Source organism: Lagopus muta, chromosome 4 (genome assembly GCF_023343835.1).
Source record: "Lagopus muta isolate bLagMut1 chromosome 4, bLagMut1 primary, whole genome shotgun sequence".
Classification (NCBI taxonomy): Eukaryota; Metazoa; Chordata; class Aves; order Galliformes; family Phasianidae; genus Lagopus; species Lagopus muta.
Window position 1 is genome coordinate 37,034,319 of NC_064436.1, and position 27,722 is coordinate 37,062,040.

At 38.2% G+C, this 27,722-nt stretch overlaps 1 protein-coding gene across 21 annotated transcripts in view; it reads left to right on the top strand.

The window, feature by feature from the left end:
• CAMK2D (calcium/calmodulin dependent protein kinase II delta) overlaps nucleotides 1-27,722 on the top strand; it is a 162,942-nt gene that overhangs the window by 53,920 nt on the left and 81,300 nt on the right. For all 21 annotated transcript variants that reach the window (XM_048943336.1, XM_048943332.1, XM_048943330.1 and 18 more), the window contains exon 3: nucleotides 10,510-10,569. In XM_048943336.1, the coding sequence (XP_048799293.1) occupies nucleotides 10,510-10,569 (60 nt within the window). The remainder of the gene's footprint in view (nucleotides 1-10,509; nucleotides 10,570-27,722) is intronic.

Below are 27,722 nucleotides of genomic sequence, written 5' to 3' on the forward strand. Positions count from 1 at the left end.
AAGGGAGAGTACTTTTTTTTTTCAGAGAATAGTACTAATTGAAATATCAGAGCTAGCAATATGAAATTCAGTAGGCAAGAATAATTTATGTCATTGAATAAATACAAGGAGTCTATTATTCAGTGGCTTTTACTTCAGAGTTTTCCACTAGATGAACACATATTCAACAATTTGGTTGTTTGCTTTAATTTTTTGAAAAGGCAATTGATAGTAAAATCTTGGTGACATCAGTGGGAGTCAGGCTCTTGTGGATTTAGACTTCAATTTATTTTCAGTTAATTGCTCTGGCTTGTGCTTTGAGAGTTTTGTTTCACATAATAAATTTTATACTGTTTATTTGTTTTGTTTGTTTGTTTTCTTATTCTTGTTTAATTTGGTATCTGTCCACTGGTGCAGGAAGAACATTTGTATAAAGTTCAGCATGCATGATGTGAGTTACGCTCCAGGCTTCTTTACCCGGGTAGTACCTGCCTGTTCTCTGTGGATTCAGCATGCTCTCAGCTGTAGTTTATGTAGTCATGACCTACGAAAAAGAATATACTAATCAGATTGTTTTAGTTAAATGACCAGTAAAAATTTTTAGTGACGGTGTCAGCTCAGAAGCCATGGTATAGCAACTGGTAGCAAAGAAACTGTAAGCATGTAAACATTTAAAAAGTCAGAGAAGAAATAATTGCTTTTATTGTATTTGTGTTGTTCCTGAAGAATTGACATATTTGGCACTTTGTAGAAGACAAACACCTCCCCACTTTCTAGCTATGCGGACTCATTCTGTAAATGTACTTTGAGAGAGAGTACAGAACAATGTTTTAAAGTAGTGCTGGTGAGACTGGAGATCAAACGACTTATGCCAAATGACCAGTAGTCTCTTGTGTTTCTTTTCCTTGAGGCAGTGGTCGTATTTCCAGCTTTTTCCTAAAACAAACTTGGTTTACTTTGTATTTCAGATCATCTCCCTTTCTGCTCTATATAGGATTACAATTGGTTAGCTACTATTAAGTTGCATCTGAAATAGATGAGCAGTAAGATGCCATAGTGGTGTGTAGGTTTGCTTGGATTTCAAACCTGCAGCAACTGAATTTAAAAATCTTTCCATATAACCTTGGTGGAAGTGCTAGTTTATAGAAGAGCTCTGAGCTAACAGAGCTCTTGCTAAGTTTTAAAATCTTTTTGTGTTTTGAACTTAAGAAATTTAAAATTACAATTTGATTTTTTTTTTTTTTTTTTTTTTTTTTTTTTAATTAATAAGATTAGAAAGAAGGTTAAGCTGACAGTTTTTCCCTTGAAACTGGTTCCCTTGAAACTAGGAAACTGGCTTTGAAGTTTCACAGAGAATTATGATGGTTTAGTTGGCAAGTGATGACTCAAAAACTACACCTCTGGGCAAAAGACTGCTTTTTTTTTTAGCGTTGCAAGCTTATGCTAGTACAAGAGTATAGAAATTGTGAACACATGGAGTTGATTCAATTGTTCTTACTGTTAAAGTTGACTTGAAAATATTGGGAAGTACAAATTATGGAAAAAATAATGAAGTTTCCTTTCATGCTTTTTCCTCCAATTTAAAAAAAAAAAAAAAAAATTAAACTTTAAGTGCTTACTATTTTAAAGAAATAACTTGCTTTTTATACTTTGCTTTAAATCTGTTATCATAGTTCTTTCAAATATGTGTATCTAATTACAAATAAGGCTTGAGCATTTTGACTCTAAAATTTATTGATGCTGTCCTTAATAAATTTTTCTAAGCTCGTCCATTCTTAGCAGTTTCAGAGTTGACCTTGACATGCAGTAGTTGTGGCTCAAGATAGTTTTATTTAAGGCTTAATTATCACATTTCAATTTTCACATATTTTTAAATGTTATTTTTCAAAGCTAGTATTTTAGGAAATTTGGGACATTTATTGTAGTAGAGTCATAGTAAATGTTTTAAATGTTCACTACTGTATTTATAAGTGTGACATTATTGTAGAGGAAATAAGCTGAATTATGCTGTGCTTTTATGTTGGGCTTCAAAAAATGTTGAAAACTTTTTGGAAAGAATATTGTATTAAAAAGGACATTTTCATTGATATAATTGGAATTAAAACTGGTAGCTTTTTATGTTTTATCTATTTATTAAATAGAAAAAAAAAAAACCAGATTAAAATAGCATCCCTGGAGGAGAAATGTACAGAAGAACTCCTTTCTAAATAATTGATATTTTAGTATTCCTAAGCTGTATGCTTCTCTGCTTTCAGAGTTTATTTCTCTGGTGCAGTTAATTTGTATTACAGGATAGCATTTATTTTTCTAAGAAATTGATAATTTGTCTTGTCAACATAACAAGTTAGATTTGCAATGCAGAAACCAAAAAGTGAGCATTTCTCTGAGCAAGAACTTTTACTGTGTTTCTATTTTTTTAAAATAATTCTAATTGTAGAGGCCAACATTTTTTTCATTGCAGCTGATTTTTCTTTTTATTATAGAGAGAATTGCTAGAGCATTAGAAGTCAGTGTTTGCCTTGGTCTCTCCTACTGAATGACTACTTTATTAGTATTTGACTTTGTAAGTCTCCTTCACTTTCACAGAATGGTAAACAATGTGCTTTTATAGTTTTATATATTTCACTATTAATGTCATATTTCCTTTTTTTTTTTTTTTTTTTTTTGCTACTTTTGCATTTTTTTAAAGAGCTCATGACAGCCATGTTTGGGTTATTTTGATGTTTCTTGTTTCCTGGCAAATACAATTACTCTCATTTTTTAGTGAAGGTCCTGTTTTAAAAGCCACCACATAAAATGCTGCTGACAGCTTATGAGTTAGGGTTAAAGAGAAGGCAGGGGAAGGAGAAATTGTAGTGGGAGTCTGCTACAGCCTGCATGATCAGGAAGACTGGGTGAATTAGGCCCTCTGTAAACAGATAGGAGCAACTTCACATTCACAAAACATGGTCCTTGTGGGAGAATTCAACCATCCTAATATCTGTTGAAGGGACAATACAGCAATGCAGCAGAAATCAAAGAGATTCCTGGAATGTGTTAATGATAACTTCCTTTTCCAAATAGTACAGGAATCCATGAGAAAAGGTGCTATGGAGGGACTGGTGAGTAATGTGAATCTCAAGGGCAGCCTTAGCTGTAGTGACCAGAAAATGGTGGAGTTCAAATTTCTGCAGGTGTCAAAGAAGGTGTGCAGCAAGCTTGCTTCTCTGGACTTCAGAAGATCAAATGTTGAACTCTACAGGGAACTGCTTGGCAGGGTGACATGGGAGAAAGCCCTGGAGGGAAAAGGAGCCCAAGAAAGCTGGTCAATATTCAAGGACCATCTCTTCCAAGCCCAGAAGCAGTGCATCCTGAGAAAAACGAAGGCAGGCAAGAGTGTCAGAAGGCCTCCGTGGATCAACATGGAGGATCATGAACTTACTTCGTCACAAAAAGAAAGTCTATAAGGAGTGGAAGCAGGAATGGGTTATCCTGGAGGACTACAAAGAAGTTGCCTGAGCAACTAGGGATCAGGTTAGGAAGCATAAAACCCAGACAGAATTAAATCTAACCAGGGACATCACAGGGAACAAGAAGAAATTCTACAGGTATATCAGTGATGAAAAAAAGATGAGGAAGGATGTGGAAGGAAACTGGAGTCCTAGTCACTAGGGATATGAGAAGGCTGAACTGCTTTATGACTTTGCCTCGGACTTTACCAGCAAGGGCTCTAGCCACACTGCCCAAGTTGCAGAAAGCAATGGTAAGAACTTGGAGAAGGCAGATCAACCTGCTGTAAGTGAACATCAGGTTCGAGACCATCCAGAGAACCTGAAGGTGCACAGGTCTATGGGACCCAATGAGATCCGTCCATAGGTTCTGAGGGAACTGATGATTGAAGTTACCAAGCTGGTATTGATCATATTTGAAAGGTCATGGCAGTCTGTTGAAGTTCTCACTGATTGGAAAAGGGGAAACGGGTCCCCCATTTTCAAGAAGGGGAAAAAAGATCCAGGGAATTACAGACCAGTCAGCCTTACCTCTTTATCTGGCAAGATTATGGATCTGATCATTCCGAAGGCTCTATGAAGGCACATGAAAAATAAAGACGAGGTGATTGGTGGTAGCTAACATGGCTTCACCAAGGGCAAGTTGTGCCTGGCAAACTTGGTGGTTGATGGCCTTTTATGATGGAGTTGCAGCAGCAGTGGATAAAGGAAGAGCAGTTGATGTCATCTACCTGAACTTGTGCAAAGTATTTGACACTGTCCTGCATGATATCCTGGTCACCAAATTGGATTTGATGGATTGAGCACCTGCTGGATAAGGAAAAGGCTGGATGGTTGCTCTCAGAGAGTAGCCGTCGACAGCTCAATGTCCAAGTGGAGACTGGTGAAAGGTGGCATTCCTCAGGGATTGGTATTGGGACCAGTGTTATTTAACGTCTTTGTATTTGACATGGACATTGGGATCAAGTACACCCTCAGCAAGTTTGCAGATAATACCAAGTTGAATGGTGCAGTTGAGATGCTAGAGGGAAGGGATGCCATCCAGAGGGACATGGGCAGGCTTGAGGGATGGGCCCTTGCCAACCTCATGAAGTTCAGCAAGGCCATGTGCAAGGTCCTGCATCTGGACTGGGGCAATCTCCAGCACAGATACAGATTTGTGCAAGGTCCTGCATCTGGGTTGGGGCAATCTCAAGCACAGATACAGGTTAGGTAGAGAAGGCTTAAGAGCAGTCCTGAGGAGAAGAATTTGGGAGTATCGATTGATGAAAGATTCAACATGAGCTGGTAGTGTGCACTTGCAGCCCAGAAGGCCAACCATATCTTGGGTTGCATCAAGAGAAGCGTGACCAGCAGATGGAGGGAGGTAATTCTGTCCCTCTCCTCTGCTCTTGTGAGACCCCACCAGGAGTACTGAGTCCAGATCTGGAGCTTTCAACACAAGAAGGACATAGAGTTGTTGGAGCAGGTCCAGAGGAGGGCCACAAAGATGATCAGAGGACTGGAGCACCTTCCCTGTGAGGACAGACAGAGAGCTGGGGCTGTTCAGCCCAGGGAAGAGAAGGCTCCTTGGAGAGTACAGCAGTCTTTCAATACCTGAAGGGGGCCTACAGGAAAGCTGGGGAGGGACTTTCTATAAGGATAGGTGATGAAAGGACGAGGGAAATAGTTTTTAACCGGAAGAGGGTAGGTTCAGACTAGATATTCGGAAGAAATTCTTTAAATTTGAGGGCGATGAGACACTGGTACAGGCTTCCCAGTGAGTTTAGGAATGTCCCCTCCCTGGAAGCATTCCAGGCCAGGCTGGATGGGGCTTTGAGCAGAGTGGTCTAGAAGGAGGTATCCCTGGTATCTCTGCCTATAACAGGGGCATTGGAACTAGATGATCTTAAAAGTTCCTTCCAATCCAAATCACTCTATGGTTCTGTGATATTCTGTGAAAATTATGTGTTGCAGCAATCTGAGTATCGTTACAAATAGTTTTGTCCTTTTACATTCTTTTACACTTTTTGTTTCAGGTTCTTTGTTGCTTGAGTTGCCAGCCAGTGTGTTTGAAAACTAACACTCTGTTCCCTTTGGAAGAGTGCTTTGGCATTTCTCTCATCGTATTTCTTCTGCTGTAGTTTGCATAGTGGTGCTACTATCACAAATACATATTTGCTTGTTTGTAATGTAAGAAGATTAGTTGGTACTGATAGCCTTCTTCCTCCTTCTTGAAGTATTATTTGGACTGTTGAGTTTAAATTAAAGTTTGTTGCAGTATTGAACAGATGTAATTTTACAGGACTAAAATTAATTGTTTGTCATTGACCTGTCTCTTGACATAATTAGATGTGGTTACTGATGTTTTTATTAAGAATGCCTTAACTGGTTGAAGTGATTCACCAAAAAAGAAGCGTTCGCTAGTTGAAGACAATTACCTGGAATTAAGTTGTCAAGATCTGTCAGGAGACCAGTCTTAGTATTATCTCTTATATTATTATTTGATATGATTTGATAGTTTGCTTTCCCAATGCATGTAAAATAGGCCTGTCTGTCTCACTTCACTGAGATTTGTGTGACGTTATCTTTAAGGAGCTGGTTCTGAATGTTTCAGACATTGTCTGCCAAGCACCTCTCTGCTGTGAGATATCTGCTGCATCTTCAGCTAGATTTTGGTCAATACTCCCACCACAGTTTATGCATTTTCTGCAGGGGCTGTTGATATTTTACGTGAGACACTTCTTGCAGAGGGGGGCTATTGACATCCCGCTTCAGGATCAGTGCTGCACACAGTTATGTACCTGCTGCTCCCAACTGCCCTACTGCTGCTGCTTATCTCATCCTGAGTCTGTGCGTCCTGCCTAACAAGCTGTGTGTAGAGCAGCACTTCTGTAGTGCATAGTCTGAAGACAGAGCACTCTTTAGGAAAGTAAAGTTGCAATTTTATAAGACAGTTTTTTGGCAGTAACACAGGCCACCAGACTCCTTTGCTGTTGCACTATACTGTCCTGTCTCAGCTGTGCTGGCAGAACCATCTGTGTAGCTCTTCTGTGAATTTGGCTTTCTCAGTCTTGGAGGACCTGCCCTGCATCTATATTTATATTAAATTATCTAAAAGTTGTAGCCCCTAATGCTTGATTTGAAGGAGTAGAGCAGTAGCTGTAAGCATGCTTTCCACACAGCCCAGTAACTGCTCATTTGTTAAACATGTCTGCAAGTCTCCCTGTCAGCCCTCAGTTGATTGAGGAAGGAAAACTTTAGGATTGTGAAGGGTCCAGGGGGCAAAACATATGAGGAAAGCTGAGGTCCTGGGTTTCCTTGGCTGAGAGCAGAGGAGGCTGAAGGGAGACATCATGGCAGCTGCAGCTCCTCCCAGGAGCTCTGCTCTCTGAGGACAGTGACAGGGCCAGAGGGATCAGCATGGAGCTGTGTCAGGGGGTTTGGGAAAGTTCTGCACCAGTGGGCATGGAGGAGACTCACCAGGGCAGTTAGTGATCATGGCCTGAGCTGCCAGAGTTCAAGGAGCCTTTGAGCAGCATTCTCAGACATGGGGTTTGGATTTTGTGTGGTCCTACGTGGAGCCAGGGATTGGACATGGTGGTCCCTATGAGTCCCTTCCAACTGAAGATGTTTTATGGTTCTGTAATTGAGCTTGAACAGGAGAAATTATGACTGGAAAGGGGAGAGTGCCAAAGCAATTTATGGAGTAGAGCACCAGCTAAGAGGAGGATTTCAGGATTGCACTGTGGAATGCAGACACGTCAGGGGAGGGGCTTTTATAGTGTTTTTTTCTTGTACCTTATTTAACTCTTATCCAGGAGACTCCAATGTCAGACTGGTATCAGAGGGACTATCTGTAATTACTTTGAAAGATAACTTAATAACACTGTTGTAATTTGAGAAAGAACAGATACCATAGTAGATCTATAAGAGTTGGTTTAAAAAACAAACAAACAAAAAAAAAACCAAACAGATAATTTCTTCATTCATGCTGTAGTGTTTTGATGCCTAATGTTCTTTTGTAGATTAAGCTTTCTTATTCCTTGAATGCTAGTTACTCAACTTAGAACTTACTGGGGAGTAAGAAAAGTTAAGAATTTCCCCTTTCAGTTGTTAAGAGCACTCTCAAATATAGTGCAGATAGCTCAGATTGCAGAGATAGCATAACCCAGATTACTTACATGACATCTGAAGTTTTAACTCTCATGGAAGATTGGTCAGTATAACATACTTAGATATCAAATTGGTGTTAGTTAAAATGATAGCAGTACAGACTCATCTTCAGGAACATTTTACAGCTTATTTCTCCTCTAATTTTGAAGAGTTATGAGGGCTGCTCTGAAAGTCTGCTCTTATTTCATTATGTTGGATCGTGACATCAGAAGTGGATGTTGATGGTATGGTAGCAGAGGCTGAACCTTCCAATCAGTATTCCCTTACATTTTGTTGTTGTGTGACAGATGGCAGCAGAGGGGCAGCCTGACATGGAAGTGTATATAAAACAAAAATTGAATTCTTCCATGTGGAAAACATTGCATCCACTGACATTCATTGGCACTTGCTGAATGTTTTTGGAGACCAAAGAGTAGATGTGGGCACAGTGAGGTGGTGGGTGGTGTCAGGGGCAGTGGATCACCTCCATTGCTGCAGATTTTTATGAGCATAGCGTGCAGGCTTATGTTCATTGCTGGAAAAAATGCATAGTTATGGTGGTGACCTATGTTGAAAAAATAGTGTTTTGTAGCTGAGAATTTGCTCTGTCAAATAATGTTATTGTGTTCTTTGTACCTATTATAGTTTTCATAGAAGTAAATAGGCAATACTTTCAGAGACAACTTTCAGAGCAACTTACTATACTATACAACTTACTATACTTACTATTTAGCTAATGTCATGAAGTTGGATCTAAGCTGCTTTTCTGCCTCTTGATAAATGCTTAGTATTCTGAGCTCCCATAGAAAGTATGGGGCTGAAAATGCGGCTTGGAAGGCAAATGGTATCCTGGGGTCCATCAAAAGAGGGGTGGCCAGCAGGGACAGGGAGGTGATTGTCCCCTCTACTCTGCTCTTGTGAGGTCCCATCTGGAATACTGCATCCAAGTGTAGAGCCCGCAGTACAAAAAAAGACAGGGAGCTGTTGGAGAGGGTCCAGAGGAGGGCCACTAGGATGATCAGAGGACTGGAGCACCTCCTCTACGAAGACAGGCTGAGGAAGCTGGGCTTGTTCAGCCTGGAGAAAAGAAGGCTACAGGGTGACCTCACTACAGCCTTTCAGTACCTAAAGGGAGCCTACAAACAGGAGGGGAATCAACTCTTTGAAAGGGTGAATAACAGAAGGACAAGGGGAAATGGTTTTAAGTTGGGGGGGGGAAGATTTAGGTTGGATGTCAGGGGGAAGTTCTTTGAGAGTGGTGAGGTGCTGGAACAGGCTGCCCAGAGAGGTTGTGGATGCCCCATCCTTGGAGGTGTTCAAGGCCAGGTTGGATGGGGCCCTGGGCAGCCTGGTTTAGCATTAAACATGGAGGTTGGTGGCCCTGCATGTGGCAGGGGGTTGGAGATTCATGATCCTTGAGGTCCCTTCCAACCCTGGCCATTCTGTGATTCTGTGATCTGTGATTACAGAACTAAGTAGTAGGCAGTAGCTGACTAGTTTAATTATACTCAAATTTTGTATTTAATTACCTGAGTTACCTCTAGCTGGGGTCTAGAGAGACTGTTGCTGATGATGAAATAAGGAAATAAATATCTGAATTGGTCCCGCCAAACACTTAAATGTAAGACCCTAAAATACGGCTTCAGTCTTTTTTCCATTCTGCTGTGTGTGTCGGTTTTGGATCGTGGCATTAAAGACAGTAACAAAATGAACCAATGTCAATAAGATACAAAAATGAATCAGAATTAGAAAGCATTATGTGTTTACTGCCCATAGCATTTTGAAAACAAGGATTGTGTCCTCATATGTAACGTTGATATTATTGGTGTAGTTTTGATAGTATTTTGATAGTATTGGCCGTTTTCTTTGTACGGGTACAAATACTAAAATGAAATATTTTCTCATACCATACTTAAATCATTTCAGGCAAGTTCTGATCAGTAGTTCCTCTGTAGCCTGTCATTCTGTCATAATTCTCTATCCATATTGCCCAAAGAAACCTTTTTGTATATTCCGTTGTGTTACAAACTATAGATTCATTTGCACGTGTTTAATCTTTACTGTCTGACAATAGATATTGTAATATACCTAAAAACCTCCAGGTATTTCCAGTGTAAACAATTACACACCTTCCAAGCTCTCATTTATTGTATAAAACAAGTACTGTATTACTCTGTTAACCTGTTGTGGAAATGCTAAGATGTAGCCTGAACCAGAGTTGAGCATCTAGTGGGAAGGCAGGGCCAACAATCTAATCAAAACGAAGCTAAACATATACAGTGGTATATTGCCTCTTACTGTTTTTAGGCATTGGTGGCATGAGGAAAGTTCAAACCTACAGCCTATTGCTTCTGCTCAAAGGCTGCAAAGGATTGAATGGCAGAAGGGTAGGAGGGATGAAGAGATGATATACCTGGACACAAGTGTTTAGAATATTTTCAGGTTAATGAACATACCACTTTCTACAGAAATTTCCAATAACAAATTGCATTGCAGTGAGAAAGTGTTGGAGGAATGCTGGCATGCTGTTGGGGTGATTGCCATGTGTTGAACAGTGTACCTGGTATTATTATTAAAAGAGTTAACAGAGATTAAGATAGTACTAGAGATGCGGATTGTCTTTATTTTGATTAATGCTATAACATGGTTTATAGCCTGATAATTATAGGTCAAGCCATGAATATTTCCATGACATTGGCAGTTTGATTTTTCTACTGGAGCAATGCCTGCAGTAGTCCATCAAAGAAGAGGTTAGATGTAGTAACCTGATTCAGTATTGCAAACAGTGTAAACTCTTAATGGATCTAAATAAAGTATTTTTTAAAGACTTTTTTTCTTCATAAAGTAAATGTGCTGTATTATGTTCAACTTACACTAAAAGGAAATACTGTGCTTTCCTTTGTTGCAGATCACCAGAAACTGGAAAGAGAAGCTAGAATCTGTCGTCTCTTGAAGCATCCTAATATCGGTAGGAACATTTAATTGCTTTATACGGTAGATAAGAGTTTTGAAAATTGAGGAGAAACACAAAATAACATATAAATAGCAGCTCAGAGAAGTGAAATGGAAATATCTTCAGGCAAGACTGTTTCTTTATACTCTGGTGCTCCTATGTAGTTCTTCTATGAGATATCATATCCCAACAGATCACCAAGAGCAATGCATGATGTTCTCATCTTCTTTGAGCTATTACTCTGCCATCAATGAGCTGTCTGTGCCAGGTGTTTGGGGTTTTTTTGAGCAGTGTGTAGGAGGAGTTATTTCCAGTACTGCTCATGACTTCTTGAGACCTGCTGAATTTCATGTACCAGCATATGTTGCAAAAAGAGACAGACCAATGTCAATAAACTTAGTGTTGTTTTTACTGAGCTGCTTATTTTATCCTATTTTACTCTGTATATTCTTTTCTCCTGTAGAAGAATAAGTTGATGCAAAAAACTCCTCTCCCTTTATTTCTAGAACTGTATGTTTTCTACTCTAGCATTCGTGAAAAGCATTAAAAAAGTGTGTTGTTTTTTTTTTTTTTTCCCCCATGGGTTTTCTGTTTGATTTTGAGTAGAAAAAAATGAGTATTTTGAACTTTCAGTAGTTGGAGTTAAGATTTTCAGACACTGAATTGCATGCTGGTTGTCTTAAAAACAGTGAGCGCTTTAAACCAGTGCATGTATTTGGTTTTCTCGAAGCTCTTGGCAGTCTCCTTGCTCTTCCTTCTGATTAGCTGTTCTCCTTTTCATTTTTAACTAACAAGAGTGACCTTTGTGACCTTTTTAGTCTAATCCAATTGTATGCCTGGGAAAGAAACAGCTTCTTCCTTTTAATAATAATTGTAAATGGAAAACAGATAAACCACAGCTCAAAATGGAGTATCGAATCTTTGAAAAAGCTCTTATACTGTCTCAAGGGCTTAGAGGTTTCATGTGCAAATTTGGATAATGAGGAAGAGTAGTGTTATGGACATTATTTTGTCCCTAAAATTTGTGCATTATAAAGTGATGGAAGACAGTGGAGGGAATGACAGTGATAATTTTCTACAGTAGTTCAACCTTGCTCTAGTTTTGTTAGAGTATATATGTGAATTTGAACCTCTCAGGGAAGATGAATAGAAAACGATAATAAACTGAGTAAGTGCAAGAGCTGAAATGCACAGAACTCTATGGAAGCAAATATCTTAATTGTTTTCTATTTTTTTCTTTAGCTTTGAGTAGCTTGAAAAAACATTAGGACATAGTCTAGATTCTTTTTGTCAGACCAACTAATTCATGTAGTGTTTATATATTTGTGAATGTATGACTTGAAATGGGAAGATATGACAGCTTTGGTGACAGACAGGGTTATGTAAGTCAACACAAGTTCCATGCTTCATTACCTGCTCCAAGGTATGTAACTGAGTGAATGAACTGTGAAGTAGGAAAAGCCATCATGTTCTAGGCCTGCCTGAGAGAAAATTTTCATGATACAGAATTAACAGGCCAGGGGCTTAACAGCAGGCATTAAACTCTGTCCTTGTTCAATTTCTGCAGTCAACTATTCCGCCGTATCTGCCTGAAAAAGGCTCTTCCAGTTAATTTGTTTGCATAATTGTCACAGTGAAGGACACTTTGCTTCTTGTTTCTGTCTTGGAGGAAAATTATAAATGTGGTCTGAATAGGAGAACTGTTTTTGTAAATGGATAAAAGAAACTTTCCAAAAGTAGTAATATTAAACCTCTGAAGCTGTATCAGGTATGCTGCTGGGCTGAAGGGGCTCAGGTGTGTATGTGAGCTGACTGTCCAGTCTCTACCTCAGTGAGTTGCCTACACTCTTCTCTTGTTCTGTCCTTGTGGCAGGCAGTGTACCCACGTGTGCCCAGCCTGGCTGCACTTCACTGCTTCTGTAGACATGCCTTCAGCCAACTAAGCGGGAGTCCTGAAGTCCTTCTAGGTGCATACTGCCTGCTTAGCAAGCTGAATCTCTTGCTCTTGTGTTACTTCCATGTATGTTTTCTGAAAAAGGGTAATACTGTATCACATAAGAAAATACTAATAGTGAAAAAGGAAGTTTACAGGTTATCTTTACTTAGCTGTAGCCACAGAATCTATGCTGTATTCCATACATTGCGGTGTCATAAAGATTAACTCTTGTAAACAAATTATACTTCTATTACATATGATAAAGAGTACGTGTTTAAAAGTATTAACAAGCTCATGAACATAAAATTGAGATTTCTTTTTATATGTTTTTTTTTTTTTCCATGTTCATAGTCTCAGTGCTTTTCTTTATTTTTCCCTGGTGCAGACTTTCTGTTATTTGTCTTTTTAATCACTGCACATTCACTGCAGGCTGGCACCTTTCTGAAGTTAGAATTCTCTAATCCCTTCTCTTTTCTTTTAGGCATACTCCTATTTATTTTTCCTAGTTAGCTTGATTAAATTACGCTTTTAAGGTGACTCAGATTAAAGGGATCTCTTTTAGCTTATCTTTGTTTCTAAAGCAATATGTAGCTATTATTCTTCTTGAGAGTGTTTTATGATCCATTTGGTAAATTATCTTTCACATCTTGAGACTGCCACCAGATACTATGGGGTGAAAACCAGTCAGAGAAAAGCAGCACTGCTGTAATGAATCACACTTTCAGATTTCAGCCTGTGAGTAAAAACATTGTGTTTGTTTGTTTTGTTTTTGTTGTTTTGTTTTTCTCTTTAGAGGAATGGAATTTTAAAAACAATCTAAACCACTGGAACTATTTTCCTTTTGCCTTTCCATAGAAAACAGAACATTGTCAGAAAATTCTACAGATCACTGTTTTTTTTTTTTTTGTTGCAGGGTAGGTGTCCAACTGGTACATAACTAGAAAAAATATTTAGTATTAAGTTATTTCATCAGGATAATAAGTAATTCAGGACCAAACCTCAAACCTCTGAACAATCAATATACCTATTTTTAGTTTTACAAGAATACCACTTTTATCATCATTTCATATCTGATCTGATTTTTGTTTGCTTGTTTTGTTTTTAGTGAGTCACATGCAGTTAAGAAATCTTGGAATTTTGAGGAAGTCTTTCAATTTTAATCCGTATTCATACGCTCTAACCTTAAGCTCCTTTGGTATTGGCAGAGGAATCTTTAAACTAGTCGTGAGTGTTTTTATTTTTTTTAAATGTGGATTTGGAACAAAAGCTGGAAAAGCACAGCATATGGAGAAAGAATTAGGAGAAGGCTAACTTGACATACTTTCTGTAAAAGAAATAGAACTCTGAAATTTAGAAATTAAGAAGATGCACGTGAAAATATTTTCATCTCAGTTCTTGATTTGAATCTCTGAAACTAATCGCTGTGAAATACTAAACACAAAAAACACTGAGAAGAAACAAATGCAATACTGCCTTTTTGGAAGTATTTGAAACATGATTTTTTCAGGATTCAGTAGATCTACCAAATGTTCACAGATGAACAATTTATGTATAAATTTAAGTATAAACGACGACAACTGAGGAAGCTAGATTCTTCATCAGAATTAGCTGCTAGACTTTTCTACTGGAAGAATGATTTTGAACTATGGAAAGGCAGCAACTTCTAAATTCATGTATGAAGATTTTAAACTGCTGATTATCCTCACTAGACAAGTGTGAGGAAGGAAGAGTAACTGAGTCAAAATCCAGCTATCCAGCCCTTTCAAATATTTAAAAATAAAAGAAATCCATCATAGTTCATTTTGGTATGGAGATGTTTTACTGTTTGATATGGACACACATGCCTAAGTTCAGCAAAGCCTATGAAAGCATACAGTCATTTGAAATATGGTTTTTGAGTGCAGCAGTTTGGTTTTTTTAAGGCATAGACCTTTCCAGGTGTACTTGATATCCTTTTAGTGAAGTCCCAAGTCACAAATCTGACTACTAGCACTGTTAGCATCAACTGTCTTCTGTAACACATTTGTTTTACAGTTAGATTATGCTTTTAGGTTTTTTTTGGTGGTTTTTTTTTTTTTTTTGTGTGCGTGTTTTGTTGCTTTTGTTGTTAAGGAAGATCAGTGTATTTTTTATTAGAAGTATTAAGAAAAAGAGAAAATGAAAATGTAAGACAGTGGTTCTCACATGATGGAATTATCTGTAGAGGAGTTCTATAGAGGTCTGGTTCAGTACTTCTGTCGCTATCCAGATACTTCTTTGCACGTAACTAGTTTTGTTCTTCAGAATTTTTGTTTTACTTACTTTTTGCTCCATGGTTTCTTCTTCACTATCTAGCTATCTAGTCAAGATGCCTTGTGAAGAGTGTAGAAAAAATGCCTAAGAGGAAAGTGGATTAAAAATATGTATTTTTTCTGTTCTCCTTTTTCCCATCTCTGACATTTGAGTCTTACATAATATGTACATGGAGGTTTATTTAGAAAATACAAGACTGCCTCATCATCTTCACAGACAGTTATTCTTTAGCAATACATATTGCTTATATTCTGATTTCTGCCTCTTCATCCCTCATCCCTTTGCATTGGAGCAATTGTAGTATAATGACAGCCAGTGAATTTTGTGTTTAAAAGAACATACATTCATTTCAGCTTCCACGTGTGTTCTTTGGATAAGCATGAAATTGTAAACAGTAGCTGTTCTAACATATAACTTCTTACTGTTTGGCAGATGAGTTTTATCCCATTTTTTCTTTATAGAAAATTATTTATTTACCCAGAAATACTTCAGAAATACGCAAACATCCTTATCTGCCACAAAATTAAAATTCCGCTTCCTTCGTAGACCGTTTTATTCTCCTTATTTTTGATTGCTTATTAGTATAGTAAAAGATTGAGTGCCCTCCTTTTGTGTGACATTACTCTGTTGAAACACAGTTAATCAAGGTTCTGTATATTTTTGTCACTCCAGACTTCTGGGGATTAAAATGAAACAAATCCATTGGCTGAACTTCAGGCCTTGAAGGGAAACTTCATGCCAGCTCTGAGTACCTTCCTCTTGCTCATCACAGTGCTACTTTCTTTTTCTAGCAGTAACATTGAATGCTACCCCTCTCCTTTGCTAACATTTCTTGAGTAATTTAAGCTGCTGCCTCTATTAAATTGTGGTAGCAAACTTTGGGCAAACAGCTCAAGCTCCTGTAGTCACAATGCTCCATCAACTTGTGCTGGACTACGGCAGTTTGTACAGCTGTCTGATTTTCAGTATTGTTGATTTCTCCAATTCTTACCATAATTAGATTATTGTAGCAACATCACTGTATACGCAATTTATTTCCTTGTTATGTCTTAATAACATAACTTAGTTTAAAATTGAAGACGTGACTGTTGGTTAATCTTGCTCTTTGGAGAACCTAGTACTTTCTATTTGTATGATTTCTTTAGTTATGCTAAAAATATACCTCTATTACTGAGCAAATGCAGAGGATTTTTGTTATCTTGAGCAACTATTATCTTTATGGCTATTCAATGTACTAATGCTTCCAATTTAGTAGTTTAGAAATTTCTAAAGGAAACATGTAGTTATTCAACTCTTCATCATGAAATCCATTGTCACTGACTTGTTTTTCAGCTTTTATCTTCCTTTGGTAAATTTTTATTTCTTGATCTTTCAATTTTAGATGAAGTTGTATTTTAGCAGTCTGATTTTTAGTAGTCTGTGTATTTTTGCGAATATAACACTGTTACATGATCTTATTATTCTTATGATGTTGATTTAGAGCCTACTGCAGTAATTCTGGTTTATGAGATAGCAACAGTTAATTAAAAATTACATTAGCCCAATGATAGAAGTCCTGACCCACTCTGGAAAAATTGCTGATTCAGTTGTTTTGGGGTTGTTGTTTTTGGTTTTGTTTCCAGGTTGAGTTTGTCCTTTCCAGGTTTATACTGAACTGGGGAGTTTTTTCCTCAATCAGACTTAAATTTTTTCTCTCTTTAGCTAATGCAAAAGCTATTGCCACCTTTATGTTCCTACTTGTCAAAAGCTGTACACAACAAAAGTTGTAAATAACCAGAACCTCCTGGTTTTTACATGGCAGTACTAACACATCTGGTTTCATTGGAGTGCACCATTCCTTCCCTTTCTGCTGTTGCTGCCTCCTCCCCCTGCTCAGTACATGATGTGTAAAGTACATTAAGCAAACAGAATCCACTAGCTGACAGAACAAGTCTGGCTCTGATGAACCTTCAACCCTTCCCAAAAGGCCACAGCAGATTTTACTGACATGTGGCAGCCCTCTGGGTGATAAATGAAGACCTCCTGGCAACAGGACAGGTTGTCCCTAAATGGCTTTGTAAGCCAGGATATTTAGAGGTAAGTAGGACTGCCAAGCAAAAACGGTGCCATGTCAACTCTAATAGGCCTAAGCCAGCTGTTTGCAGATCTGTTTGCATAGCTGCAGTCAGAGTGGAGCTGTGGCACTGCTGACCAGCATAAGTTGCTGTACTTTCAGGACAGAATGGCAGAAGGTTTTTTTGTTTTTGAAGTCGCATAGCTGGACCTGCATGTGAAAATGTGGGGCAGTATTTTTCTAATGGAACATGGCTTTGCAACAGAAGAGGCAGTCTAGATGCCTGCTATGCCAGGCAAAAACAAATCTCTTAGCTAATTTCATAAATGCATTGGTGTCTGTTTGCAGTCTACTCTGGTTTCCATACTTTGACTTGGGTACGTCCTATAAATTGCTGAGGAAATTGGTAGCAACCAGACTTGGAATTCCTCCTCATCCATTTAATCATGCTTGTGTTCATCTTAGTTATTCAGATGTACAGCTTAACACATGAAGGAAAGGAGGTAAAGCCTTCATTTTGAGGTGTTCTCATCAGCACAAATAAATAGATAATCAGCACTGAATTTGTTAAATGCCCCATGTGATGGAAAAATAAGAAACTTCATATTGTCTGATCCATTTTGGACAAAAGGTAGTTAAGGATGTAGATTTCTGTCACCCTTTATGTGAGACACCTTGTCCTTTATGTTTTACTTTCACCAAGTCTGTGCTTTCACATAAATTTGTGTGAAGAGAAACACTTCTAGTATACAGCGAAGGTGGAGTCAGTAAATCCTTTCTGAATTTCTTTTGACTTACTGTGACAAAGTCGAGAATAACTCAGCTAGTGTTAGTTCAGTTACAGTATTAACCCAATGTGGAATACAAATGAGGCTTCTTCAGATTGGTAGGTGTAGTTCTTCAGCACAGTATTTCTCTGAGCTTAATTACATTTTTTACTCTTCACCTGAAAACAAAAAGGCAACAGAAACCAGCCTGTAAGAGTAATAACACAATTCTTTCCTTATACAGTGAAAATCAAATTCTCAGCTACGTAAATTGGTACTCAGTAAATGGGAATATAGCAACTATATGTTAAGTATTTGTAGAAACCAGAAATCTATAGGACAGTGTGTGTAAAGCTTACTTTAATTGTTTACTGCTTAGATAAGAAAATCAGTTCAATAACTTAAAATTTCTTGCATTGAATTTTATTAATTTATAATTTTTGTGAATTACAAGATAAACCACAGCCCTTGAGTGAGTTAAAACAGAAAAAAAACCACAAATAAACCAAAGATGTTACATGACTTTATACTTAATGTAACAGGCAATTTAATCATGTTATTAAAAATAAAAGCACAGATACAGTATTCACACTCAACTATGTCTACAGTATGTAGGCAGACGTGCATCAGTAGAATACAGAAGCTGTTTTTGTGACAGCTATTTGTGAAATTAAATGCACTGTCATAACATTGACGTAGGCAGGAATGCATGAGGGACCATTATGTTTTTCATTGCAACTGACTTTTTTGCAGTCTTTTTTTCTCAGCGGTTCTTTATATGCATTTCATTTCTTCAAATAGTTGAAGTAGTTGGGAATGTAAAGTCAGTATTTAAGATGAAGAGACTGAAGGCTTTCACCTCTGCTGTTAAGAATTTGTTGGGGAAAGGCCTGTGTGGTATTTCTTTCAATATTATTACTTTTTTCAGTAACTTTCAATGTGCCAGGTATCAGATAATGTTATCTGTCTGAATGCCAGACCAATGAACTGTAAAGGCAAATTTATTAGGTGTTGCACCTTCTATTTCTATTTCAGTTAAAGCAAAATCCTTTTATTTTGTTAAGAGCACCACAGAGTCTTTTGGTTTTACTCTTCTGGGTTACTGTGGAACATAAAAATGTGCTTTAGCACCAGCAATAATGTTACTTTTTGCCACACTACACTATTTTCTTTAAATGGAGGACAAGATTATTCTATCTCAATACTGTGCTGTGGAAATAAGACCTCACCAAGACTGACTGCAAATGTTGTCATTTTTGACCTTAGAAGTTATATACATAATTTACACCAAAACAGGTAATAATAAAGTACAAATCAAGCAAGAACCAGACTGTGAAGGACTTTCCTTGCCTGCTTATAGTTAGTTTTGTACATTTTCTTAAACGCATGAGAATTCTTTTCATAATGTATCCAGCCTTTTCTGAGTATGTTTTCTTTGCGTAAAATCAGCTGTGCTTGTGTAGCTAGTAATTTAAAATGTAAAATAGACTAATCCACAGAAAGAAAAAGTGGAGTTCTAACATCTCTCTTGAGGAACCTACTGCAGGGGGTCTGTGCTTGGAGAGCTGCTGCACTTCCCATTTGATTTTCCTTCTGCTTACTGTCTGTATATGCTTAATGGAAGGAAGAGTCTGGTTGTTGCACCTCTGACTTCAAGAACCATAGAAATAAGACTGATGAAAATGAATTACTCTTTTTACGGATTGATCTTTGAAAATCTACATTTTTTTTGTTTGAAGGGCTTGTGTATTATGAATCTGCAACCACATGTTATACATATGCATAGACATCATGACTCCCAGCTTAACCACAAATATGTAATTTTCCTCTGGACCCTTTCCTCCAAAAACATAGACCTCTGTTACTGAAGCTATTTTTTTTTTTTTTCTTTCAGTAAAGCTAGCAGATATTTTTAGAGCATTTTAAGGGGATATTATAAGTTCTGTTCCCTTTGCTTTGTTACAGATAATATTGTTCACGGATTACTAGGTGAACACTACATTGTTTCTCATGTTTTATATTCAAAATGTCATTAAAAACTAATCTGTGGACGTCTTGCTTGAGTTGGAAAACAAACTGAAAAAAGGTGGAAGTATATTCAGTAGTGTGGACTTATCTCATTGTTTGGATAGCTTTCGCACAACCCTCGCATGAGTGATACAAATGCAATTACAGCTTTGAATTCTGTTTCGGCCTGCTTCCTTTTCCAGAAGAAAACAGAATTAACATTCAGACAGCATTTGTTCCCCAAGCAACCTCAATCAGTCAATTCAGAGCATTTTGTATCCTAATCTGAAGAGAGTGGAATGTCAACATTACTAGTGGGGAAGCTGGGGCGAGTTGGGATGTATGTGCTCCTGGAAAAGGAGGTGAAAGTGTTTGCCTGTTGTTTGCACCTCAGAGCTGACTCCCATCCTCAGCCTTCCACACTGCTGCTGCTTTAGCTCCCTGCCATGTGTCAAAAAGGACATTTGGAGATGGCAACAGAAGGAGAGAGAAGGCAGAAAGGGTGGCATGGCTGGTGGGAAGGAGAGGAAAAAGGATAAGGCTAAGGTATATGAGCTAGGAGGAGTGAGAGGCTTAAGGAAGGTCTCCAGATTTTCAGAAAGGATTGTTCTGACTGAAGTGACTGTAAATCAGGACATGAACTTTGGGAGCTCGCTGTGATAGTATGGCTTGGGTTCAACTTAAGAATTATACTGCTCCTTTTCCAAAGATGATAAATACATAAGAATATGATTAAGAGAGGCAATCCCAGGGGCTATTGCATCTTTCCAGACATTTTGCTTTACTTACATGTCCCACTCCCTGCCAAGTGTCACAAATCATGGAGTCGTGAGAGTTGGGAGGGACCTGTGGAGCTTATGCAGCCTCAAACTCCTGCACAAGCCATGCTGAGTAAAATCAAGTTACACTGGCCCCGTCCTGACATTGAAGCATCTCTAGTGAAGGAGGCTGCATAGCCGTGCTGGGCTCTGTCCCAATGTTTGACCATCTTTCTGTTAACAAAAATAAATAAATAGAAGTGTCTTTATGCCCAGCTGGGTTTTTTTTGCATATTCCAACATGTGGCTGTTGCCTCTTGCCTTGCCATTTGCATCTTAGAGAAGGCTGTTTCTGTCTTCTCAACAGCCTCCCTGTTGGCAGCAGGATGATGTAACGCAGTTGACCTGGCCCCTCCTCATGTGCTGCCTGCAGGACCCTGGTCCTCTTAGTGGCCATCTGCTGGAGAGTGCATGGAAGACATTGTAGTTAGAAGTAAATAAAGCTGTGCTAATAAGTCCTTGCAGTGTGCTGATGCAAAAACTTCCTGAGTTTTTTCAAATACGCCAGACACAATGTAATTCAGGTTGTTGCCTGTTTGCGTGCTTTTGATCCTAGATCTGAGCATTGCACTACTGTGTTCCTAGGATGGTTTCATGGATGAGATACTACAGGGGAAAATTATTTTAGGGCCTTTTTTTTTTTTCCCCTAATAAATCAGATGTTAATAGTGGGCAGAATTATCAATCAGTGAACAAGCTAATGAAAAGTGGATGTTCTCCAATACAACTGCAACTCTACAGAATATTTTTGTTCTCTTTTTGAAAAAAACATCCGCTTTCATGTTTAAGTGGACAGTAAAATACATTCTTAATGAAAGAGTAATTTTACAAAAGCTGTAAACAGAGCCTGGCTTCTTTTGGAATGTGGTTTTTAATTAGTTCTAAGTCATGCATTTTATAAACATACAACTTCTGTGTTGTATCACATGGAAAAAACTCCTTTTCCTCATTCATTCTTCTTGTATGTCATATTGTTTTCTTCTTTACCTTTACCATGGAATGCCCATTTAGTAAGAGATTTTACAATCTCTTGGATATTGATAGTTGCACACAGAAAACTGGTTGCTTACTAAAAATGTAGAATTTTACTTAGAAGGAAATGAATAAAGTGAAACTGTGCAATGCTGTGACAGTAGAAGGCTGGCCAAACCTGAGTCCTTGGTTCTCCTCGATTTACCAGTGCAGACCTAGGGTGTTTTCTCTGTCTCTGCTACTTTTGGGACTGGTTACAGAACAGATTATTCTGGTCTCTTGTTCTGAAGGAATCCTAAGAGAAGTCACTGCATGGTTTTTCCATGCTCAGATTGTGGTTGTGGTAACTGTGGTGATTTAATGATGAGAGCGACCACCTCTGTTAAAATGCTGACCAATGCACAAAAACTGCATCAAGAATTTGAAGAGCTTCTTGCCTACTCCTGTGTTTCCCTAAGAGGAGTTCTCCTGTACAAGTACTTGCCACAGCAAAATGAATACTTATTGTTTTTTAAACAGCTGTAGGCCTGTCCTAATCAGGATTCCCAGCAGACTGCTTATTTGGTAGTGTTGGTAACTTTGCTGGGGTGTTACCCTCTGATGTCTCTCTGCATGGCAGCTATGTGCTGGTGCCAGTCTGGCTAGCCTTACCCTTATGCGCAGTGGGTGCGGGGAAAGAATTGATCAGGTTCAAACTGCGACAGCTGTTCCACAACCATCTCCTGTCATGGTCTAACTTGTAGCATGCATTTCAGATGTCCTTTAGGATTTTCCTCACTCGTTCATGTTTGCCTTAAAAAAATCACAAGTTTACTTTTCATCATGAAGGGAGGCGGTTGTGTTCTGCTGCTAAAGAAAATAGCTGTCAAAGCCATGGTGTACCAAAAGATGTTAGCTGGACTGGTGTCTCAGTTTTTGACATACCGCAACCTGACATGTAGAGTGACTGCTTTTTCCCTGCAAATGGGAGACTGTGTTACCTTATTGCCAATAGATAAATATCTCCTAATTTCTTGGTTCAGTTTGTTTTTGCAGATTTGTGCACTGGAGCTTTTCTTACTCCTTCTAAAATGCTGATCCATGATTTTTTTTCTGTTGATATGGGTTTAATGATACCTCTCTCCTCCCAGTCACCTTCCAAACTTGGAAGTTCTTTTTTTAGTGGCTTCACCAGTGTGTTAGTATTCTCATAGACTGCCCATGAGAATGTGCTTCTAATTTTAGTTTGTCCTCTGGATGACTATCTCCTTTAAATACATCCACCTTTTCATTACAGTCATACTGAGCTAAACATGGCTCTCTGTTCGTGATGCTAGTATATCAAAGGTGTTCTGGTACTGTAATGAAATCCGCAGCTTCTGCTTCTGTGCTGCACAGCAGCGAGTAGCAGTCATGAGTATCAGGAGTTGTATAGTCCAAGCAATGTTTTTTTTAATGAATTTATTGATGCATTTACTTACCAGGTGACCTTGAGAATTACTGAACTGTATCCCTTCACCACTTGATCTTCTGTCAGTGCAGTTATTGCTGATATTATGTTGAATTTTGTTGTGCAATCTAACTGGGAAAGGTAGGTTGATAAAGACATGATTGCAGCTGACCAGCTGGCAGCTATCTTCTGTTGGTTATATATTTTGGGAGTTACTGGTTGTACTAAACAGGCAGCCTAACGATAAGAATATTTCAAGAGTGTTTCAACAGCAACTAATAGTCTGTTTTTATGAATATAGACTGGCTTCCCGCTCTTTGTTGCAGCTTTTCCATCCAAGTCTGTGTGGGTTTCCACAGAGCTAATTACAATCTTATAAATGGTCCCGTGGGACAGGACAAACTGTCTAATTTCCATTTATTGTGAGACGGTGATTAAAAGACAATGGCAGTTTTTCATCATAAGCCTCAAGTTTGTCATCTGTTAAGTTAATATGCATTCCCCGCCTTTTGTAAAACAAACCCTTTCAATCATTTGGAATCATTGTTTGCTTGTAAACTTGCATGTTATGAAAATCATAGTAATTTATAGTTGTCCTCCATTCTGTTTGCATGATTTACTGTGGTAGTTAATTGATAGAGAGGAAGCCACACTGACTCAGAAATTTAAAACCGGCATTTTTGAGCTCAGCCAAGTGGATGGAGATGAAATGGGATTATTACCAAAGCATTTTGTCTTGATTTTATACACTGTATTGCTCTGTCTTACACTGTTAAGTTACTGAAAATTTTAACTGCTTATATGTTATCTTGATTAATAGTAAAAACATTTGGTTATTTAGGTTACTGGAAATTTTTGTTCACTAGACTTGACATTGTATAGAAGGCTGCAGTATTATACTGATAGCTAGAAATAGAAGTCCAGTTATGGTAACCTCGTTTTTTCACTTAAGAGTTTTCAGACAATACGATCTTTCAAGTTGTTAGAGATCACAGAGAACAGACTTCTTTTTGTCCTCATTGCAAACTGAAGCACAGTGTGAAGATGCCTAGCCTACTCTTGATTTTTGTTTCTGCTGTTGTCGAAGAGCAGGCAAAGATAGTCATGCCAATACAATTAAACTAATACAAGAAAACACATCAGCTTGTTTAGTTTGAGCATCTCCACACCAGGTTACCATTTGCATGAAAGGTATACCGTAGGAAACATGCTGTGACAATAGCAACTACAAATTAAAATATTTATCTGTGATTGTTGTGTGCTAAATTATGCCCTGCTGAGAAGAGGGGGAAGTAGGAGTAGAAAGCCTTTTGCTTCATCAATAATCTTTGGAAACATCTTGAGCAAGTTGGAGGTAGCTAGAATTGTTGTTTTCTGTGCTGTGGCCCATGTGGGATGTTCTATCTTTGCCACTTGTTTGGGAGAGGTAAGTTGTTTCACCTCCTGTAATCTGCCATTCTGTGCATTAACGCAGTACAAGATATGGTGTTTTAGCTCTGTTTGTGGCAATAAAGGAAAACTCAGTGGTGCAACTTTATTTTAATATTCAAAAAAGCTACATGAGTCATATTTTCTTCTTGGCTGCACAGGTTCTAATCAGATCCTAATAAAACCTGTGTAATTGTTCTTTTCCACAACAGTTGTAGATTCCTCAGGAAACTGATGAATGAAGAAGTGTATTCTCAACTTTCCTCTTGCTGCCAAAAAGTTTTTGCATAAGAAATTGAATCTGAAGTCTGAGGGATATCAGTGTTTTATATGACACAAAACACAAGGAGTCCATCTTTGGGTTTACCTTACTACTCTCATATCATAGGATATTTGGGACTGTTGTTCATGAAAGTTGTCACCAGGGACAGAGATGTGATTTGTGTGCCTGTTACAGTTCTGTTGTTTTCGGTCTTTTCCTCAGAGCTAACAACATGAAATAGAACATTTGGGGACCGAATCTTATGATTCGGCTTTGGCTTTGTTTTTTTCATGCACAGATATAAAAACAGCTATCAGATAAAATGACAGAGGATAACTTTACAGTGGTACAGTATAAACACAGGAAAACACCAGCTTCATCCCCAAACTAAAGAATGTAAAATGTTAATGGGGCAAAAAAAATGTTTCTTTTTTGCTATTCATCTTGGCTGGTACAAGTCATTTACAAAACAATATTTTTATTCATATTTTATTAATGAAAAGGTTTAGTTTTTTTTCTAGAAAAGTTTACACAGGATTCATTTTCTGCAAAATAAAAGTGTAGTCAGTATGTACAGAAGTTTTCAAACAGTATTGTGATTCACAGATCTGAAAGATTAGTGGAGTAAGCATGAACTGCAAGAAATTTTACTACATGTTTATAAAATCTGAAAAGGTGGAATTGTTTTGTGTTTGCTTTGGATCCTTTGCTTACGAATCATGTAGGAATGGCTGTATTGAAACATACTGAAAGCCAGCCTAGCTGGTGTCCCCAGGAGTATGTGCAGAGGCCTGGGGAAGAACATGGAGGGACATGTATAATAATGCTTTCCTGCTCTCCACTAATTGTAGGCCAAGAGCTTCCTAAGCAAATGAATTTGCATGTATGTTAGTAGCAGTGTGAATCTCTTCCATGAAGATGACTTTATTGCCCTTCAACTCATGCTGGAGTTTTTGCTGGAGCAGATCCATGGCCTGAAAGCATTCAGAATACATCATTTTCCGATCTCCAAGAACTGTTGCACATTAGAATAATATTATGCAACATATGCTAGAAATAGTTTAGAGGTGGTGTAGTGGTTTGGTATCTGAGCTTTTTTACTTATGGTTTTAATTTGGAAAAATATTGAAGTCATTTTAATCCCACATTCTGATGTTTAATATTGCAGTTAAAAATGCTTAGAGGAGTAGAGGATAAATGATTTGTCTTGATGTCAAACTAAGTAGACAGTTATTAAATTCCAGATGCTTTCCAAAGGTGATACCTACTGTGATCAAATAAATCTGTGTGCACTGTTGGTGACTGTACTTCATAAAGATGGGTTGATCTTAAAAACTGAGCTCAGATGCATTTGTTTGTGTCTGATGTTTATAGCCACTTTGCTAAAAGGTGTAACTACCTTTATAACATCATTAATGTCTCTTAAGCTTCCCTGTCTTATAGAAAGGATAATTATAAAATGTATTATCTTCCCTGCATAAGTGGAATGTTTCAAGATCATGCTGACTTCTGTTGCTCACAAAGCTAATGATTAAACATATTTAGTCTTTCATTAGAGACTGGTAATAGGAGCTACGTTTGGTTAAACACCAGCGTGGTTCTCTGTATCAGAACAACGGTACTTATTCTGTAGGAAGTGAAATTTTATGTCCATTTGCATATGGAAGTTATTCCAACTTGAGCAAATGCTGATCTATTTTTAAACTGATGTAGTTAGTTTTTGTGGCCATCTACTGTTGTGTAAACTAGGAAATTGTTTTGGTTTAAATTAGCTGATGTTTTAAGATGAATTAAAAGCATATAAACTTTGTTTCTGTGCCAATGTAATAGTGTAAACTAGAGCATTTTTCTTTTGTATCCAGAGGTCTTAATAAGCAGTACTGTCTCCAGTTTCCAGTAAGAAATAAGTTAAAATAAAGTTTCGTTGTATATTCTGTTGTCGTCTTCTCAAAGAGTGGAACGACAAGAACCCCACGAGACAGCCTTGCATGAGAATAAGTTAAAGCTTGAAAGGCAAAAGAGAAAATCACGGCAAACAAATTAAATTCTTTTATTTTAGTACTAAGGTTGGGAATTAAATGCGATGAGGCTATTTAATTTATATTCTCCCTGAAGTGTAACTGATGTTAAGTAAAGTCTCCCTTAATTCTTCTTCTGCCAACTCATCTTTCAGCCTGTATGCAGCATTTGGTGGTGGCTCTTGAGTTGTGCCAAAGGAGCATGCAGCTCTGTGCACCTTAGCAATCCTGACCTCTGCACTGCTCTTTTGGCTGCAATGTGTGGCCTCTGGCAGTGGGGCACGATGCTCGCAGCGAGTGGCTGGAGTGTCCACCCACTGCTTCTTCCCTTGTACTGGAAAAACCAGGACTTAAAATAACATCAAGGTGTCTTTTGGCTCTTTATAGTCCATTTATATTTTCTAATAAAAGGAATAGTAAAGTTTTCATTCCAGAAGCTTCTTTCCCAGTTTAAAGGAAAATTAATATAACAAAAAAAGTAACTACATTCAACTATTTTGTGCATGGTCTCTAACATGCATTAATGTATATTTAAGGCCAGAGCCTAGACCTTCTTTGTTACCCGGATCCCAACAATAGCCTGGAGCTAAACCAGAGTACTGTGCTGCTACATGCTTGCTACATCTCAAAAATAATTTGTTCCCAAGGGTTGGAAAGAACTCCTCCCTGTTCACATTGGTGCGTGAACTGTCTGTTGCCTCTTCCTCTCAAATGTTTGTCTTGATTGAGGGGGAGAAAGACCGCAGCATATTTTCATTTCAAAGATCAGGCAGGGAGCTGTTTTATATAGAGGTTAGGCTGCAGTTCCCATGAGGTTTTTCTTTCTTTCCCTGTAAATACCAATCAAGCATGTGGCCTTTGCCTGGAAGTGGTTTATTCCAGAACATCTGCTGCAACCTTTCCCTGCTGCTGGAAAGGGCTGCTTCATGGCCAGTACTGGGACCAGCAGAGGGATGGCAGTGGAACTTCAATGAAGAAATTCCAGTATGCATGTTCTCTTTCCACTAATACAGTAGTGCTTTAGCAACAAAATTCAGAACAAGGTATAACTGGAATTGTCTTTCCTTTGTCCCATTTTCTAGCTCCCCATCACAGTGGATTAGTGGACTTGTAGGTCATGTTGCATGCGGACAGGGCCATGCCACAGGCCTAGGCAGAGGCTGGAGGAGGCCTGGCATTTGTCTGA